The sequence below is a fragment of the Trachinotus anak genome, unplaced genomic scaffold (assembly GCF_046630095.1).
Source record: "Trachinotus anak isolate AG129_WGS33_773 ecotype Australia unplaced genomic scaffold, CSIRO_AGI_Tana_v1 ptg000011l, whole genome shotgun sequence".
NCBI lineage: Eukaryota > Metazoa > Chordata > Actinopteri > Carangiformes > Carangidae > Trachinotus > Trachinotus anak.
The window spans coordinates 1098275-1118675 of NW_027273862.1; the positions used below are offsets into that span (position 1 = coordinate 1098275).

Consider the following 20401-nt stretch of genomic DNA (forward strand, 5'->3'; position numbering starts at 1 on the left):
AAATCTGACACTAATATTCTGAACTATAGTTAGTGCCATTGCTAAATGCAACCGAGATGTTTTGACTCTTGAGGACAGAAAAGCTCCCAAAGACACATTGTGAAGAACTGCACTAACAGCCGGTATTAAACAACCCATACCCATAACCCTAACCCTAACTGTTAACACTTATTTACAACAACATTTACATTTACATGTTACTAAACTGTGTTTGAAGAGTTTTCCATAGGATGCCAGTCAGTCAGAACCAAAGGATCCATACCGGGATCATTTTCTTACAAAAAAAAAAAAAAAAAAAAAACTGAAAATGATCCTGCAAATAAAGATTTCTCACTGACCTTTCCAGAATCCAGAGTTTTCCTTATTAAGGAATTTTGCAAATTTTGGGATCTATACAAAAGAATTTATGTGTTTCCAGAAAGTGTAAAGCAATGACACGGCAGTATGACTCCCTTCTCTTCAATGTTGCTGCCACCCACCCAACAATATTATCCTTAAGACTAGTGGATCCGTTTCTCGCTGCAGTAGGAGCAGAGACCAGCTGATCACTCCACAGGAGTGTGGATGTTAATTCTTGATGTTATGTGACATAATAATCTCAGCTCAAGGTCCACCGAGCTTTTGACAGCATCCCATGGTCTTCCTCAGATAATGGAACTGTCTCAGACATCGACCCACATGTGTAGATGCTTGAAGACGTTTCACGTCTCATCCATGTGCTTCCTCTCTTCCACCTCTGGACGGATGAAGAGGTGAAACATCTTCAATCATCTACAATCAAGTCCAGTTGCCCTTGATTCAGTCTTTCCTGCAGTCAGGATCATTTGCCTTCCAGACTGTCCATGTCAATCAGATCAGCCCCATCCATCAGCTCTTTAAAATCTCAGCTCAAAACATATTTATTCTCATCAGAGCCAAGATTAGATGGCTCCCTCATTTTGTTTGCTCGCTGTTTTGTTGTGTGCTATGTTTGATTTTCTGTGTTGATCTGAATGTAAACTTTAGTAGTTTAGTATGAGAGGGTTTGTGAATATTATTCAGCTGGAGCTCAGCCTCAGATCTCTTCTCTGTATGTCTCATCTGTAAGTTCCCTCTCATCCCTCTTCTCATTAGACACCATGGTGAAACACCTGCAGTCTGCAGATGCCTGTCGGAGCTTCTCTGAGTTTCGCCAGGAGGCCAGTATGCTGCACTCTCTTCAGCACCCCTGCATCGTCTCTTTGGTGGGCATCAGCATCCACCCGCTGTGCTTCGCCCTGCAGTTAGCCCCCCTGGGCAGCCTCAACACCGTGCTGGAGGAGAAGCGCAAAGGCACGTACACAGATACTCATTGTGTGTTTTCCCTCTTCAAGTGTATCTGTTTCTGTGTCAGTGGAACATGAAGTTATTTTTTTTATTTGTAGGCTCCAAGTACATGCCCCTCGGTCACATGCTAACCTTCAGAGTAGCCTATCAGATTGCAGCAGGACTGGCATACCTTCACAGGAAGAGCATCATCTTCTGTGACCTTAAATCTGACAACATCCTGGTCTGGTCTCTGCAGGTCTGTATGTGAATCACCAGAAGAAAGTCTCAAATGTTTGAATTTAGTTTATTGACTGTCTTCAAATGTACAGTCAGACTTTGTAAGGGGGCGAACAGTGAAGGCCTGAACTTCTTTGATCTGTTGATCCTGTTTTTACATCCCACCAACCTTCATCAAGACAGAGACATTCGAAATACCATATGCAGAAAATTTAATCATATGAACAAAGATAATTTTTCTAAAGGAAACAGACCAGCTTTGTGTTTCTTTCATCTGATTCAGCTTGTTAATCATTTATGTGTCTTCTTCCAGGTGCAGGATCCAGTCAACATTAAACTGTCTGACTATGGCATTTCTCGACAATCCTTCCATGAGGGCGCGCTGGGGGTCGAGGGCACGCCCGGTTACCAGGCTCCTGAGATCCGACCAGGCATCGTGTATGATGAGAAGGTACTGACCCCTCCTCTTAACCCACATTAATTGATGTGTGCAGCATTTTTATGAATCTTGTGCCTTTGTTAGGCTGATTGAGATGCACTTTGTGAGCCTCAGCAGTTTGCGGAGGACAGTAAAACTGGTGATGTCAGTCTGTTGGTTCATACATACATACGAGGTATCCTGGGGTGCCCCAGTAGCTCGCCTGTTGGAGCGTGTACCATTAAGGCTGAGCAGTGGTGTCGTCTACTCTGAGGTTTTTTGAGAATGTGCTTTTAAGCCAAAATAACAAAAATATCAAGGTAACAAAAAATGTAATACTGATTTTTGTGCATAAGCACTGTTATAACTTCTGTTGTGCTTAACAGTGTGATTGATACTTGGGTCAACTCTGCAACTGTTACCTGGAGTCATTAGATTTAGATTAGATCTGACATTAAATACACAAGGATAGTTTGATACTTATTTTTTCCTCAGCTAGAATTTTTTTTCTTAAATGTGTTGGCTGTTTATGAATTATACATGAGAGACTGATAAAGTTATAATCTAGACTATTAATCATATTTATGAATAAAATAAATATCTCAACCTTCAGCTCCAAATCGAAGTGAATGGATGGAATATTAGTATGATCAGTTTGCTGATTATTGCCTTGTTACCTATATTGGTTATTGTATAATATAACCTAACATTGACTATAATATAGGCTACAGTTGACAATATACAGTTAATTAAAGAATAAACTACATTGTTGGCCCTGGGGCAGCACCTGCAGTGTAGGAGCCAATATTGTTGTGAAGAGAGTTGAAACCTTTATTATAAGTTAAGTATGTGTTGTGTTAAGTTATTGTTTTTTGTTGCATAGTTGTGAAAGGTCCTATAGCACCTGAAGTAAGCACGGTGCATGCCCCTTTAATTAAAGGACTAAAGGGCAGGGTCAGAGGTCAGTACGGTGATTAGCGGAGGTGCTATAGGTACAGCACAAAAAGGTTTTTTGACCGTTTACGTTACTTTAAGACGTTATTGACAGATGTTGCAGTTTGAAGCATTATCTGACCGTTGTAAACCCAATAGAAGATTGGATGTGTACCAATGGAACGTCAAAATAAAACTCACAAAAGGATGACCTGGCTCCGGTGTTTTGTGAGTGTGGAAGTAACGTGCATGAGTCAAGCCAACTGAACCTTGCCTTCCGCTAAAACTACGAGTGGCTTTAAACGAAGTTCAGTCTAAAGTGTTTGCCACTACATGCAGCATGTGTAAGCTCAGACCTCCGAGGGGACTGAAAGAGTGTGTGTCACCAGGGACAGAGCTGACACCCCGATACTCTGTCTCCCATTCAGCCCAGTAAGTCTACAGCCTGTTTCTTTACTATGATGGCCACAGTGAGAGAGAGGGGGTGACCTGCAGGAAAAGGCCAGGGATGGATTCAAACCTGCACCAGTGAAGTGGTGGCTTTGGGTCATGAGCTACACACTTTTCTCTTTCCATCATGTTGATAGAGGTCGTTTTTTTAAGTCCACACAACTTTGTTGCAGATCGGTTTCTTGTGTATGTGTTTTTTCTCTACAACCTGGTCTTTCTGCTTTTGAGGCTGACCAGAGGTTTGAATCTGTCACAACCAGCGTGTGAATCGCAGCAAAGAAAGGAGACACACAGACATACACACACACACACACACTCTACACAGGACCAAGGCTCTGGAGCGTCACAGCATCTTGTATTGAATCCTCAGAGGTTCTGATCGTCAGGACAGATACAAAGATTGATATACGCCTACATCCTGGAGACCATTCTTGACTCAGGCTCCTTGGTCAACTCTACATGGTCATTTACCATTTCCTGTGTGCACCTGTTGGTTTTTTTTTTTTTTTTTTTAGACCTAGCTGTTGATTGAAACCAACTCCCATATACCTCTCTGATATATATATATATATACTATACTCTTCTTCATTTGCACGGTCACCTCTTTACTCCTTATATTGACAGACAACTCCACCTCAATCTAAATGGCACCCCTTAAGTCTTTTCTGTGCCTGAACTGATGTTGAAACAACACACAGCTGTCTAACAGACATTTAGTCGCCAAGTGTCCACTTGCTTTTGAACGCTTGAAATTTGGGCCTTTAGATGCTGGTGATGGTGTTCATTTTCACGTCCCTGTCCTCCATGAGCTGTTTTGTTTAGTTTATGTTCATGCCTCTCATGGTCTGCATTCCTAACTGAAGACAGGAGGATTATCTCAAAACAAACTCAGCTGGGGTTTGTTTCATAGGGGATCCTCTGTCCTGCTGCTCTGCTCTGTGCCTCCGTTTGAATGTTGCTTCATCTTCATCACATCTGAAAGTCTTTATAGAGGCACTTGATCCTGACATGTTGAATGAACAATAGAGGGTGATCACTGAAGTTGGTAAATTAGTTTGATCCACTTGCTGCAGTTGATGCACAGCATGGGGGAGCCTGATACTGCAGCAGAAATCAGTTTGGACTCGAAGCTGCTGGTCTGCAGTCTCCTGTCTGAGCAGAAGGTGTTGGAGCAGCTCCTGCCTCAGTATTCATTTTACTTGTCACATCAGAGGATTTAGAGTTAGTGGCAGATAGTTTTGACTGTCTGCTTCCTCTCTGCAGCATGTTGCTGTCTGATTAGTCCCATATGTTTCCTTTAATGGCAAAGGAAGAGGAAAAGCCAGAGACCCATGCAGGTTTTACCAGGGCTGGAGACTGGTGACCTTTACAACCACACAAAAACTTATAGCAGTCTAGGGTCGCGGTCAAAAAGTCAAAATAATCTCCTTGCCTCACCGCTTTTCTTTGACCTGGATGGAAGACGTCATAAGGTCAAGGACAGATGTGAAGGACTTAGGAAAAGACACTACAAACACAAAACAAACAGGATTGAAATGTTGAAATAAGATAAAATTAAAGAAATGTAAAAAAGTAGAAAGATTTGAGCCATTAAAGATAATAATTCAGTGAAAATAGGGAACTGAAGGGCAAGAATGAATTATTAGAGTTTTGACCCCCTTTTTATACATTTATTAGATAAAGAAAATACATTTATAGTGCATTACATAATGTGGGGAGGAAGGGGTGAGGGTGTGTTAGTGAAATACCATTCATGTATATAGTACGTTGTTATGATGTTAACTATAAACTCATGATGACTCCTAACTGGATATAAAGACAAGAATCATACAAGGAGATTTCTGTAAGTTTTGGATCATGTCACAAGCTTAACGCAGCTGCTCTGTTGTTTCTACATTTGTGTGGGTCGTCTGTGGTGAGACTACAATGGTGTGTTTTTTGTTGTAGATGTCGTTGCAGCAAGGCTTTGTGGGACAGCATTTCTCCTTTCCTTTCTTACAGGAGGGTCCAGTGTACCTACGCTAAAGGAGATAAGATAGGAAGCATTGAATCTCCTTATCACGGCTGCCACTTAGATGCTTCCAGGTCATTTCACTCAGTTAGGAACCTTCCCATGAAAAAAAAACCTAGGACTGTAGGACCTTGGACTAATTTAGAAATGTTTTAATACTAGTGCCAGTACGAGTTTCATTACAGATATCAAACCAAAATTTTGACACCTTAATTTGCAGAATATAAATATGATTTATTTTCAGCTAAACCTCTTTCTTTCAGAGGCCAGAGGTCTCAAATGTTAAAACACAAGCAGAGACCTGAGCTTCTCCTTAAGAATAGTCTGAAATAAACAAACTTTTGATTCACATCAGGAAATATCTGAGCAAAGAAAAATGTGATCAGACATTTGATGCCAGCTTTCAGCTTTTTGTGCTCTACAAACACATTCATGTTTGCACTCACTTTCTCTTAAATAACTTCAATGATGAAATCAACAAAAATGAACAAAATCGATTAACTCATATTGTAGCAGTCAATGTAACTTACTCACAGCAGAAATATCAGTCTGTTATAGCTGTTGCTGGTCTGATATGGCTGATCCAGGCTGTTCTGAGCTTCTCCTTTCCCCATGGAAGCTAGTTTTACTGGGGTTTATTGTTTTACTGGTCCCTGCCTCTGTGGAGGAAGCTTTCAAAGAGCAGAGAAAACTCTGCACAGAGTTCGCTGACCTCAGCCAATCAAACAACCGTCTCTCTCTTAGTGTTTGACGAGGTTTAACTATTTTATTGTGATGGAGAAAGAATAAATGATGGAGAAAGTGGGAACAGAATGACAAAGATAATAGGAAAATAAATGAAAAGCAGCTTCATGGTTGTTAAATTGGTTGCCAGCTGTGAAGATCTTAGGAAGTAATGAAACACATGCAAGTATTTGTCAGTTGAGGTCTGGACTTCATGCAGTAATACTACTAGAAAGTTACAAGCCATTTGTTTATAAGCCTGGATAATATCAACATTGCTCAGTGACAAGATTAGGGATCCGCTACACGGATTGTTTATTGAGGAGTTTAATGAGGAGTTGTAGGGCATTTTGTGGGTGCAACAGTTCTGGAGATCAGAAATGATTCATTTCATTAAGTAACAGGATTTAATTTATATTAAATCCACCTCGGGGCACCACCCTTAAAAAGGGAAAGGATAACTTATTCACTGATTTAGTCTGTTGATCTAAACTATCAATTTTGAACTCATAATTGATAATGAAATTGATAACTATAACCAAAACTACTACGTGAATGACTAGTAGTGGTTGAAGAGTCCTGCAGATTAGAGGTTGGCCACATTCACCCTTGTGCATCAGTAAATAGACTAGCAGGTTTTTTCAGAAGCATTTATTTAAAAGCTAAATATGTAATCTAACACACAATACCACATGCAGCTGTGTGGGTGTGGGTGTGGGTTAGCGTGTGCGTGCAGGGAAACAAACACAAAATGGTTTACTCAAAACGATGGCTGGTTTAAACAAAGGAAACTATAATCAAGATGGTGGAATCAAAGATGGCTGCTGTGGGATAGAGAGCAATACAAAATAAATCCATACACTGGCAAAAGTTAAACTGTGCTGTGCTGTGCTGTGCTGTGCTGTGCTGTGCTGTGCTGTGCTCCTTGCAGAGTTAGCTGCTCAACGCTAACTCTGCTCTGTGGCTCCTGTTGCTTGTTAAATCAGCTGGCAGACTTTGTGTCACAGCCGCTGGCTCTAAATTAAATGGATTCACTGTTGGGTAATCTCAGGCCAGCTCTCTCGTCACTACTGTTGAGACAGAGCTCAGCGCGGCAGCTCGTGCTGCAGGAAACGGAGCCGAGAAGAGACAAGCAGTTGTTAATGCTTAAGTATTAACATTGAACTTAGACCTGATTTATGATCAAAGACGTGGAAATCTCACTTTACACAATATGGGAACTTTAATCCAATGCATTTTCCATGTTGAGTGATGTTTTTGTTCCTTTTTGACTATTTTTGGTCAGTAGTCTGCAGACGTTTGATGAATTAAGATAGGAGTGACTTCTACTCCAGTGGCTGAGGCTTTAGTCATGGTTCAGTCAGTCAGTAAAGAAACAGGTGTAGTGGCTGTGTCAAGATTTATTTTTTGTTTCTGATGTCATTCTGTGGGAGAATGCGGGGGAAGTAGGCGTCTGAAATGTTGCAGATTTCAGATGGGTAACTGTCAGGTCAAGGTGATTTGTTATTCGCTCTATGGTTAAGGACTTTGAAAAGTTTGCCTTGGTTAAATGGTTTATTCCATTTGTCATCATTATCTTTGGGCAGAAGTGTAAAGGCCATGCTCATTCTCCTTCAGTTAGCCCTCATGCTCTCCATTAGTTATCTTTATCCACTGTTACGCTTTTTCCTCTAATTTTGTAGATAAAACAACATGTTGTCATGCTCTAGTATTAATAAAAAAGATATACCACTGGTTCTGTCTTATCAAAGGTTTTATGTAGCACATGAATTTCAGATATGTCGTTCGCCAAGGATGAGAATCGAGTCTCTTTGTCTCTTCTATCAAGAATAAAAACCATAGAGAAAATGAGAGAGTGAGAAGGTTCTTCAAACGGAGGTCAGGACGACTTCCTTATATGAAAATATCATAGTCCTTGAGACACCATACCATACCACAGACCTCAAGTGTATCTGGAGCCACTACCAAGTGATGTCACCTCAGAAGTAGCTGAGTGTTTTTGGCATCACAGTAGTGTTTGCTTCTACAGCTATTCTGGGAATTCCTACGGGGGCCGACTCCCTCCCAGACACTATCTGTGGATGTCCACAGACAGGAATCCACTCAAGTATTTTGGTCCTCAGATATGGGTTTCAAGGATGAGCTGAATGAGGATCTTTGATCTCTGTGTTTTTCTAATCACATTTAATGGCCAAAGGTGCTCTGTGGAGGAAACAATCCAAATCCAGCCCCGACCCCTGAGGATACAGGATGAGTGAGCTGTAGGAGATAAGAGAGAGCAGGAGAGGCAGAACTGTGTTGCTGTGGAGTATCTGTCAGTCAGTGTCTCAGTTGTCATTATCAGTAAAAGCCCAGCTATTATTGTCATTCACCTCCTGCCCTGTATTCACCTGCTGATAAGTACAGGATTGTAGTTTCCTGTTTTCTCACCTAAGTGTGGTAAGTTGTGTGTTTTACACCTGTTTTTATTGTGTATTGTCTCACTGTGATTTGATGACGAAGTGTTCCCATCTGTCTCTGTGCTCCTCATATTCATGTTTACTTCTGCTGTGTATCCACTGGGACCATATCAGTTTCATCTTTTTCTTACCATCCATTTCATCAACAGTGCCGACGTGTGTTACATAACCTACCTACAGCCACACACTCCAAAGCTGCGTTTCATTTGTGACAACGTTGCATGCAAATCTGACTGATCTGAATCACCTCCTCAGATGTAATTCTGAAACCTGACCTCCATGTTTGGCCGCCTGCAGGTGGACATGTTCTCCTATGGTATGGTGCTGTATGAGCTGCTGTCTGGGCGGAGACCAGCGCTGGGACAGCACCAGCTTCAGATAGCGAAGAAGCTCTCCAAAGGCATCCGGCCGGTGCTCGGCAGTCCAGAGGAGGTTCAGTTCTACTGCCTCCACAGCCTGCTGACTGAATGCTGGGACACCAAGCCTGAGAAGGTGAGACTCCAGATCAAAAACACACAAGTTTCCTTGTTTGTCCTGTTTTGTAGGAAATAGAAAAAGACACAGGGTGATTACCTACAGCTTGGTTTTTGGTGTAGTGAACAAAACTGGTTCTGGGTCTTGTCACAGTTGGACAGTGTGAATCTTCCACCCTCTCTACATTTGTCCCATGTGAGCTGATCACCAGTGGACAGCTCTAAGTCCAGGTGTGAACACACCCAGGATGCATTGAAGACACATTTGAGATCTGCTCACTCAGACCACATGTGGCCAAATTCTTTTAGCAGAGTGAACGTAAATGTGTCCTGGGCCACACACTGAAGGACCGCCTCCTCTCCTGACGTCCTCTGACACAGTCTGATTAGTCCCAGCAGAGTTTCATAATGAACTGAAAATGTTTTACTATTTCAAATGGATAAAACTGTATTTCACTGTACGGCTGTTAGCAGTGCAACTGCTAACTCAACCCCACGATGTCCTGCTCCCTCTCTCTCACTTTCTCAGTGGGGGGGGCAGGGGCTCAATGCCAGGTGTGCCTGACGTACTTAGAGCTGTCCATTTGATTGTATCACTGAAAACACATTTTGCTCTTTGCTGGCAGGAAAAAAAAGCTACTTGCAATACAGGGAGGGAGCATGTCTGTCTGCAGCCTCCAGGACAACAGCTTTAGCACCAGTCCAGAGAGAATTACAGAAATATAAATTGGACATTAAGTAACAGCCAGAGCTGACCTACACTGTGTTACAGTTGTATTACATAACAGAAATGTAATCGTACTAACTGCTGGCCAGAGGTTAGTGTGGTGCAATAATGTCTCTGTTTTGTCAACTAGAACATCAGATCAAAGTTGCCTACTACTGTCTGTGTGTGTGTGTGTGTGTGTGTGCGTGTGTGCGTGTGTGCGTGCGTGTGTGTGTGTGTGTGTGTGTGTGTGTGTGTGTGTGTGTGTGCGTGTGTGTGTGTGTGCGTGTGTGCGTGTGTGCGTGTGCGTGTGTGTGTGCGTGTGTGCATGTGCACGCAGAGGCCGGTGGCCATGCAGTGTGTGAGGCAGATGCAGGAGCCCAGCTTCCCCTGCCTCAGGTACATATTGTCCTGTGACAGCCACTCGCAGCTCTTCCTGTCCCAGCTGCAGGGATACAGCGCTGTGTTCTGGAGCGGAGACAAGGACGACAGGTTGGTTTCCACTCTTCAGTCTGATAACATAAGATAATGATGTTTTCATTTGTCAAGTCTTTATCTTTTTAGCCAAACATTCTGGAGCTTCTCTCCATTCACAGATCTGTCCTACTGAAGGCTTCTCACACATTTCAACAAGTGTTAATATGTGGTGGTCGGCCTCACAGAGTAATTCACAACACATTTCTCACGATAACGATGGTGTCATGATACTTTGTGTATTTCTGTGATGTTTGATACATTAAAAAAAATATTCACTGTATTGTGGCGTGCATAGAGCTGTAGTTTAGAGCCTCTTTAACACCACCTGCTCTCTCCACTGGAGGAAATAGAGCCTGACTGCTGACACAGCACTGAGTACTTAAAGTGTATTTGTGTGTGTGTGTGTGTGCGTGTGTGTGCATGCGCGTGCGTGCGCGTTTGTGGAGGGTTAATGTTCTGTAGTCTTTATCGATTTTATTTGTGCCATGAGCGTTGTAAAAGCTGAGGTCTGTCCTCGGCGTCCTCCATATTCCCTCTGTAAGTGTCTTCTTCTTCACTGAGAGTTTACCGTCGTTCATTTGATGCGCGGCACAAAAATATTGATATTTGGTGCCAGTATATCAATAATGTATTACATGAGGAAATAATACAATATATTCCTGTATAGATAATTTGCCCCACCTCTATTATGTGTGGGGATGGAGTCATCTGTCTTTGCTGTGTGTGTTGAACAGGAACTACAGTGTGGTGAATGTGGAGAAGGGCCAGGTGGAGGTGAAGAGGATGTCGTGTCCAGGCAGCAGGATCAGCTGTCAGATGAAGATGTGTAACACTCTGTGGGTGGCCACTGAGGTACGCACCACCCAGCCAACACCACCCAGCCAACACCACCCAGCGACCTTTATCCCTATTTGATTCCTATTTAGATAAAACAGTTCTTCTTCTCAAAGTTAAAATGGACCAGAGTATCCTCCGTGGCAGGGACCACATTTAATGCACCTCCCAGGAAATGTACAGAATTCATAGAAACAATTGAGACTGTATTTTTCTAATTGTCTATAAATAAGGCAGAGATTTTGTTTGTATCCACAAACATCAGGACAGTGTTCAGGGATGAGAAAACATTAAAATCACATGGAGACAGTTAAGCTTTGTCATGCTCTAATTCACTGGAGCAGTGTTTGCAATTGAACACCACCTGTTGGTTAAGTCATCTGATATTTAAAGAGAGAAGAACCTGGTGCTGCAGCGAGTTTGAGACTGTGACAGTCGTCACTTCAGATCGTGTAACAGCTTCACCACTGTAACCACAGATTAACAACAGATTTCTGAATCTGCAAATAAAAAATACCTTCAGAGAGTTATTCCTTCGTGCTGCGTTCACTCTTGTTAATTTCTTTGTGTGTAATGTGTTTGTCTGACAGGAGCAGGAGGTGTTCATCTACAGTCTGAAGGACATGTGTCCTCTCAGTCAACCCCAGAAAGCGCTCTCCTGTCCAGCTGTCATCACCTGCCTCTTCCCTGTTCCAGCAATAGAACAGGTCAGTTCACGTGTCCACACACACACACATACACACACATACACACACACCTGTGTTGTCATTCATCACTGTGTAGGCCACAGGTTTGACAAGTTAACCTGTCAGTCAGAACTGCCCCTAAACATCTCACAGCAGTTAGAACGACCGTGAGAGTTAATGTGGTCTGTGCTGCTGCTCCCCCTCTGACCTCTGAACTCTGACCTCTGACCTGCTACCAGTCTGTATATAAATGCTTTGCCCTCGTTACCTTTTGAGACTGAACTGTACATCTTAATGAGCCCACCAGAAATAAAACCAGTTCTTATCATCAGATAATATCTTGAGACTGGTACTGGATGATACATATGTATCACACAGGGAGTTTCACATTACAGTGTAATAAGGGGAAATTGACATGTCACAGTAAAACAGGCAATAGTTTAAAGTGGAAACTGAACTTCAAATGATGTAAATGAGGGAAAATATGAAATGAAGGAAAATCATCAAAGGTGATGTAAATATATAAAAGACTTTGAACCTGACAGGGACACACCTGCATGGACTTGCACTTGCATATTATGATACATGTAAAACGTGTATTATATATACATATTGTATCATAATACACCCATGTGCACTTATTTTTCAATGCTTTTACCTTACAACAGCCAGGTTCATCACTGTTTTGTGTCTCCTGGAAATACTTTGATTTCGTGTTGTGTGTATTTGCAGTACATGTGTTGTCAAATTGATGAAGATGTTTTCTGAATTTCTTTGTGTTTTGTCTGCTTGTCTGTGTTTTCTTTAGTAGCAGTGTGTTGAGCTCTCAGGACCCCCGTAAATTTGCCCTATTTGCTGCATGTAGGTTTATTGCAGGTGTTTTTTCCTGACAATGCAAGTACTGGGACAGATCCCTCCACTGTGTCTCAGCAGGGAAACACTGTTGAGGGAAACATAAACTGGGCATTTTGTTCTAAAATGAACACAACTTCAAACTACTTGTTTTTGCATAAAACAAGGCTTGTGAAGTTTGTGCAGTTTGTGTTACTGGGTTTTTCCTGACTCAGGCAGTCAGGAGCTACTTTTCTGGCTGAGAAGGTTTATAACACATCTGCAACAACATTTAGACAAAGAGACACAAAACTTTTCATTGCAAGAGTCTTAGAGTGTGAGCTGATGAGTGAAATGTAAGCACATGATCTCTTCCTCACCCGTTCAGAGCCTGGCCAGAGTGTTTGCGGGGATGTCTGACGGCCTGGTGGCAGTGTACAGCCTGGTGGAGGACCTTCCTCTGGAGGGGGAGACCTACCTGTGTTCACACACCCTCAACAAAACGGTGTTTGGTCTGAAGGACTCGGATCCCAGGCAGAGACCCTACCCAGTGAGGAGCATGGCTCTGGTCAGCAGTGGCTCCCAGGTGAGCAAATAATCAGTTACGTTTGATAATTCACTGAGGAAGATGCTGAATAAAAGGACGGCATTGACTCCTCAGGTCAAACCAATGTCTTGACATCATGTTAACACCCCCCCACCCCCTCACTGTGCTGTCCCTGTTCATCAGTTATGGTTCTCCAATGGTCCGGGTGTGCTGGTCATTGACTGTCTGAGCCTTCAGGCAGTTCGACGGTTGGAGCCCTACAGCCCGCCATCTTCCATCATATCCATGGCAACCAGCTTCAGTCTGTGGGGAGAGGAGGCTGTCTGGACCCTGGACGACCACATCAACACCCTGCTGCTGTACCACGCTGCCTCCTATGAGCTCTGTGCCAAGTACTGGTGAGTGGATCTTTAAGGTTCAGGACGGCCACAGGGGGGTCATCATGTACACATCACATGACAAACACACAAAGAGGTAGACATCTGCTTGTGTTAAAGATCAGATGAAATGAATCGATACTTTGACTTCCTGTCAGCGAATCAATAGACTCGCTTCTGCTGGTATTACTGACCGACTCTGGAATATCACAGATATGTACTGTTCATGTGAGCTCATTGATAAGACTGTCAGTGCAGAAATAACAAAGATACAGTATTACCTTCACACAGAGTAGTTTGTCCACTGACAGGTTCTTTGTTATACTCTGACCTGGTCCACTCAGTACATTTGGGGGCTGCCTGTAAACACTGATGATTCTGTTCATCAGTCTAATGTGTAAAAGTGTCACCTTGTGGTTTTACAGATGAGTATGTCCCAGACCTTTTCTTGGCTCAGGGCAGTAACTTCCTGTCTTATCATCGAGACTCCAGGAAGCAACTGAGAGGTGTTTTCATGTTTTCATAGGCTCTGCTCAGACCTGGCATTAACATGCGTTTCCACATGTCACACATCCAGTGACAACTTTTCCCCACTCTGTATGCAAATAAACGTGTTTCCTGAATGCCTCTTGGGTGCAATCACTCCTGACCTTCTACTTATCAGAGCTGTGTACCTGTGATGGGATCACCTGAGATGCATGTTAACGCCGGGTCTGAACAGGGCCACAAAGAAGGCTCAGGCCTGCCTGTGTTCAAACAGCCTCGCAAACTCAACCTTGGCCAATGTGAACACAATATCTCAGTAACGTCTTGAAGCTACTCATTCAAATTTGGTACAAATGTCCACTTGGTCTCAAGGACAAACTGATTCAATTTTGGTGGTTAAAGGTCAAGGTCACAAAACCCTTTTTAGCCCTTACTCAAGACTTCACTCAGCAATTATGACAAAAATGGTTAATATTTTATATGACTCTGGATAAACAGGGATGTAACCGGAACCTAGTCGCGGAAGGCGGTAATTCTAGTTTATAAATTTCATTTATCTATTGTCTGTACGTATGTTCACTTCACAGTGCAGCAGGACATAGGAACCTATGGGGTAGGAACACAATGTTTCAGTCTGACAGATTGACTGTACCAATGACTCAGCCTGAGATGAGATGAAGCTTAGACTGTGGTCGAGAAGTCGTTTTTCTTAGGAAGGTTCTTGAGTGAAATGACCTGAAAGTGTCTAAGTGGCGGACATGATAAGAGCTGATCCAATTGTCTTATCTCCTTTAGTGTATAAAACACTGAACCTTCCTTTACGAAAAGAAAGGAGAAAATGCTGTCCCACAATTACTTGCTGCAGCAATATTTAAAATTACCATTATAGTTTCAGCATGGCAGACCCAAAATAAATAAATGAATTAATAAAATAAATGAAGAAGAGACAGAGCTCTCCAGTTAGGAGTCGTCATGAAGTATTTATTAAAAAAAACACTATATACCTAAATGTCATTTCACCAAAGTCCACTCCCATTTTCTCTATTTAACAAATGTAGGCTATAAAAATGTCAATAGTGCCCATGCCAGGAAACTCTGTATACTTATGTCCAAATATAATTTATTCTGACCTCTTACTCAGTTCCTTGTTTTTATTGAATTATTATTTTAATGGCTCAACTTTGTCTACGTGTGTATTCCTTTCGTATTATCTTAGTTCTCCGTTTAAATCCTGTTTGCTTAGTTTCAGTGGTTAGGAAAGGGGGATTTATTATTCATGTGTTATAAATAAAGTTTAAAAAGAAAAGCCCAGTGTAAGTTCAGTTGGATTCTCTCCGCACCGCGGTTGTCTTTTCCTAAGTCCTTATGAATTCTCCTTCACTTCTTTACTGGACTTCATGACGTTTTCCATCGAGATCAAGGAAAAGTGGTGAGGAAAGGAAATTATTTAGACTTTTCGACCGCAGCCTTCCCCAAACTAATCCTTTAAAAAGCAGAACCATCTCTGACCTTCCTCATGACGATTTGAAGCAACATGATACCCGTGTTACTTCAGGTTGGCTAATGCTAATGCTAAATCAAAAGCTGTGCTCTGACATTAATGATATGATACAGCTGACACTCACAGCTGCTCTTTAACAGCTGAGCAGAAGAAAAAAGCTGCTGGTTTAAGTCTCAGTTGCTGTTTCTATGTCTGAGTTCATGTTCTGGTTTCAGCTGCAGAGACGTCAGTCCTCTACGAGACATCTTCACTGTGCAGCGTCCTTCAGCAGTTACCACAGTGACAGCCACTGACCTCAAGACCACAGACCAAGACAAGAAGCTGGAATGGGCTAATGGAGAAGTGACACTGATCTACAGTGAGGAGGCAGGAACTCAGATCATCCAGCACCAGGACTCACTGACAGACTACTGCTCCATTTCATCCAACTGCTCCCTGGAGCCTCTGGGGTCGGTCTGTTCCAGCACCGCCGACCTCAGCTCGTTAGCCTCCCACAGCACTGTGCCTCTGCCAGCAGACCGGGACGGCCCGAGCAGCGACCAGGACCAGCAGGCATCCACCGGTCCTGATCTGGACTCTGCAGAGACTGCGAACTCCACAGTGCCTCAGCTTCAAGCCTTCAAGGTGCTGCCAGTGAATGGGACTCTGTGGATCCCCAGGTAGACAACACCTAAACACCACAAACAGAAACCAGCTCAAACACAGAGGTACTGAGTTACTGTTGTAGCAGGAGGTGAATATGAACATGATGTAGTGTAAACAGAGATGGAGCAAATAAAAGTATGAAAACTCAGATCTACAAGTGTAATGTAGTTTTCATGTGACTGTGTCTGAGTGACAGTAAATGATACATGCAGGGTGTGTGAAGTAAATGCACAGAACATACTGAAAAAATATTATAAATGAATATACATAAATTAGGGCTGAACAAAAAAAATCATATTGTGATTATTTTGACAGATATTGTGATATGAGTCATTTTGAAAAAAACAGAAAAAAAAATAGAAAAATGATGATGGTGTCATTTTTGTTGTGTCCTGTACCAAATAAACATGTTCTGTTACGTCTGGAGAATATGACCTGTAGGTAGGGACAACCCTGTAGCACCATAACGCTTCATGTATGGTCTGTTTTGCACTGTTTTGCAATTGCAAAAATGCAAATTGCAGCCCCTGCAATTTGGATATTTCACTTGGCCATATTGTGATGTTAATAATATTTAAATTATTTGTTCAGCCCTAATATAAATCAGTAAAATAAAAGAAAGTAAAATAAAAACAATCTTACAAACTCTGCTGTGAAAGCTGATCTACATACAATCATACAAAGTTCTTGCACCAATAAAACTTGAAGAATGTATCAGCTTGTGCCAGGAAGCATCTGTAGCACCACGTTATCGAGAGCAATAAACACTGTGAATAGGAAGTCAAGGCTGTGTCCCAAGCTGTGACTTAATTATCACAAACAGGGTCAGGCTGACAGTACTTTCCTAATGTAGCTGTTTTATTTGTACGAATGTACACATTGAGAAATGTGTTATAACATATACATTTTTGGCAAAGGTAATGTTTGTAAATTAATTGTTAGTTATTGTTGACATTGATTGTTAAATTAAGATCAGTGTTGATGCTCATTGTAGTTTGAGTTTACCTCATTCATTTACAGTAGTTCAGTATTGGGTCAGAGAGGTCCACCTGTTTTAAGTTTAGTGATTCACATACCTTCACTTACCTTCACACCATAACACACTGTTGCTCATGTGCAATGAAAAGAGCTTATTTATGCTCATCATGTACGGTTCTGTCGTCTGGCAGGCGTGGAGGTGATGTGATGATCATCGAGATGCAGTCACACGGCGATCAGCTGAGGGGGCGTGTCATCGCTGTCCTCAGTCCACCTGGATGTTCCTCTTTAGGGTGAGTTCATTTCCATTTAAGAGCAGTGCTCATCAATGACATTACTCTCTGTTTGTTTTTGCAGCACATTCTTGAATCTATAATGATGAATTACATCACTTACGGATTCATGAGCCAAATATTTGTATCTGTATTTAAATGAATTTGCAATATTTGTGTCTTGATTCGTCTGTTAAGTTTTTGGGGTTTTTTTTCTCATCTTTTTCCCTCAAAACATTTTTTATTTATTAATTTAACTGATCTATATTAGACTTGCAAGGTGCAGAATTTTTTTTTTTGTGAAACCTTAATGTGAGAGATTCACTATTCACTGTGCATTTTACAACATTGATTTCCAACACTTGCATCAGCTATTTTTAAAACAGCATAAAAGAGCTGGAAAAACAACATGAAAAACAAAGATATCCTGATGAATCAGTCAAACCTCGAGGGTGTTTGTGGCATCATGTCTCTGGGCTAAAGTTCCCAGCAGTATTTGGTATGAGGAGAGCGCTCCATGTTAATAAAACATAACAGTTTCAGGGCTCTCAGTGGCCTCTGCACTGTGGAGGAGATACAGGATCACCATGTTCAGTGGGGGCTGCGGGTGTCTTTGATACTCGATGAAATGTCACAGAGATGAATCAAACACAAAGTGGCTGCAGCTCTCTGAAAAGGTACTCTGGGCCAATCTGAGATAAAATGAACCCTGAGATAAAAATGACAGCGAGACAGGATCGAGAAACAGTTTGCTTCAGCCTCCAAACCAGAGAACTTCTATCATGGCTAAAAGCTCATCGTCAGCCAGAGCACACAGCAATCTGTGATCCACAGGGGCAGTGCAGAGAGGACCTGTGGCTGCAGAGCATATACTAAAATAACACGTGAATATAAACAGGAAAATGTTTACTTAGGTAATAAATCAAGTGAGAAGTAGAGACATTTTCACATAGACTTCAGTACAATCAGACTTGTGTTTACCACCAGTGGAGTCGCCCCCTGAAGGTCATTAGATAGAATTCAGGTTTAAGGCAGAGATTGGCTTCACTTTTCAGACCCGTAGTCCAGGTTTATATACAGTCCCAACCCTAACTGCAGCGTCGTCCACTCCTGTTTGGTTAGCCACTCCCCATGTATGACACAAAGCTCCACCCCTAGGGGTCGCTACGGCCACTACTACACTCATTCCAGATGAAATGCACATCACCTGATGATAAGTGGACAAAAAAAAAAAAAAGGACAAGGTAGCTGGTGACTTTTTGCTGAACTTGCATGTTAAATCAGAGCACTGTTTGTCCACATTAGCACTGAAGCTACAGCGCTGCTCTTTGCTGTGTGCGTTCACCAAGCAGCTGCTTAGAGATGCTAGTTCGGCATTAGCATTAGCCTCAGATAGCTGAACAGGACAACACCTCTGTGGAGTTTTCACAGGTTACTGCAGCATTGTTCACAAACACAAGGACCACAGTGAGCACAGAAAGCCACACTGCCACTTATCTCTTCCTTGGATGGCGAGGAGGAGCGTTTGTTTAAAAATGTGTGTGACTCTCATGGTACTGCATAAAAAGACGGCTAAAAATAGTGATTCTGTACTCAGGAAACAAACAGTACAACACAGACCGCCTACTACCTTCCAACTGTGTGTGTGAACACAGCATTTTCACAAGGCAAAGCAGTTGGTTATTGTCAAAATAAGATTCAGCTGAAGGAAAAATCGCTGAAAGCAGTTGAAGTGTCACATGAAGTTTTAGCGATGAAAGCAGTAGAGACACGTGCACATTAATGTCAAACTGTGTGAAATGGATCTAATGACAGAGGAGAGAGGTTCAATGTGATCCGTTAAAGAATCACATGTCAGTCTTGAAGGGGAGGGTTTGAACTTTCTAGCCACCGTTCACCTCATATTAAAAAACACATTATCTAATAATGATGATAATTATAATCGTTCAGTCTGCATACGGGAAACATCCAGGCCTGTACCATGCAGATAAAACTGTCTCAGTGTAGACTGTACAGGTCATCTGCTTATTGGTTTTAACTCATTATATTTATAATGTAATGTAATGTTCTGTGATTTGTCTTCTGCTTTAATACATTAAGAATAGATTTTTCTCCTCTGTCCACTTCTCATTTAAGAACTTTCTGTGTTTAGTTTTAAATTGGCTTCATCTTATTTTGAACTGCTCCAGAAATAAGTTCTTTCTAACATGAAAGGGTCTTTTTCCTCCACCTGCATGGGGCCAGTTTTTTGCCTGAAGCGGCAAAAGAGCTACATGTGAATCCACTGATGCAGCCTCAATAAAGCGCAGCAAGATCCTTCATCATGTACTTATGGCGCTTCGCTGAGTCTGTAATTATTTCTGTAAAGACGCCAGCAGCTGCTCCGACAGAAAGGACTTCTGTGTGAGCTGCAACAAAGAGGCCTGGCCTTTTAGCAACAGGCAATAAAAGAGCCACCTAGAATAGGGTCCTTAATAAGCAGTTATTACATGGTGCACCTGTAACGTAGGCAACACGTTGGGAGGTCATAGCTGAGGTCAAGGGAGGGGTCATCAGGCCTGCAGGCTGTCATTTCCAGCACAGAGCTGCTGCTGTTGTTCTTCAGCTGTAATGATGAAGGGCATAAAACTGCTGCAGAAGTTTCACTCCTGTGTAAACATGATGTTTAAACCCCGAGTTGATGTTTAATGTGTCAGTTGGTCCATGTGTGGGCTCGAACCCTCGTACAGCGCAGCCTCACCAGCCTGTACCTGTGATCCTGAGGCTGTTCATCACAGAAGGTGAACACCAGCAGAGGATAATGATGCACCTCAGAAAGATGAAACAACAATGGAAGAACATAATTCAGGGTTGTTCTGCATGATACATGGGTGTTTGAGCTCAGGGTCACCAGAAGCCCTCCTTCCTCCCACAATGCTTTGTGTCACAGGCTTCATAAATTAGACTTAGAGTTCAAAAGTAGATCGCTTTGTCTCATTCTTTAACGTCAGACTTTTTTTTTTGTCCAGTTGAAGTGCAGGATTTTTCTTTAGCAGCTCTTAAACAAACAGTAACCTCTGTGCTAACAGTA

General features: G+C 42.2%; 1 protein-coding gene across 4 annotated transcripts in view; it reads left to right on the forward strand.

Moving 5' to 3' along the window:
* lrrk1 (leucine-rich repeat kinase 1) overlaps positions 1-20401 on the forward strand; it is an 81956-nt gene that overhangs the window by 58893 nt on the left and 2662 nt on the right. For all 4 annotated transcript variants that reach the window (XM_071488373.1, XM_071488371.1, XM_071488374.1 and 1 more), the window contains 11 exons: positions 1114-1311; positions 1404-1543; positions 1838-1975; positions 8816-9010; positions 10038-10189; positions 10909-11026; positions 11599-11715; positions 12914-13111; positions 13256-13470; positions 15652-16095; positions 17251-17352. In XM_071488373.1, the coding sequence (XP_071344474.1) occupies positions 1114-1311; positions 1404-1543; positions 1838-1975; positions 8816-9010; positions 10038-10189; positions 10909-11026; positions 11599-11715; positions 12914-13111; positions 13256-13470; positions 15652-16095; positions 17251-17352 (2017 nt within the window). The remainder of the gene's footprint in view (positions 1-1113; positions 1312-1403; positions 1544-1837; positions 1976-8815; positions 9011-10037; positions 10190-10908; positions 11027-11598; positions 11716-12913; positions 13112-13255; positions 13471-15651; positions 16096-17250; positions 17353-20401) is intronic.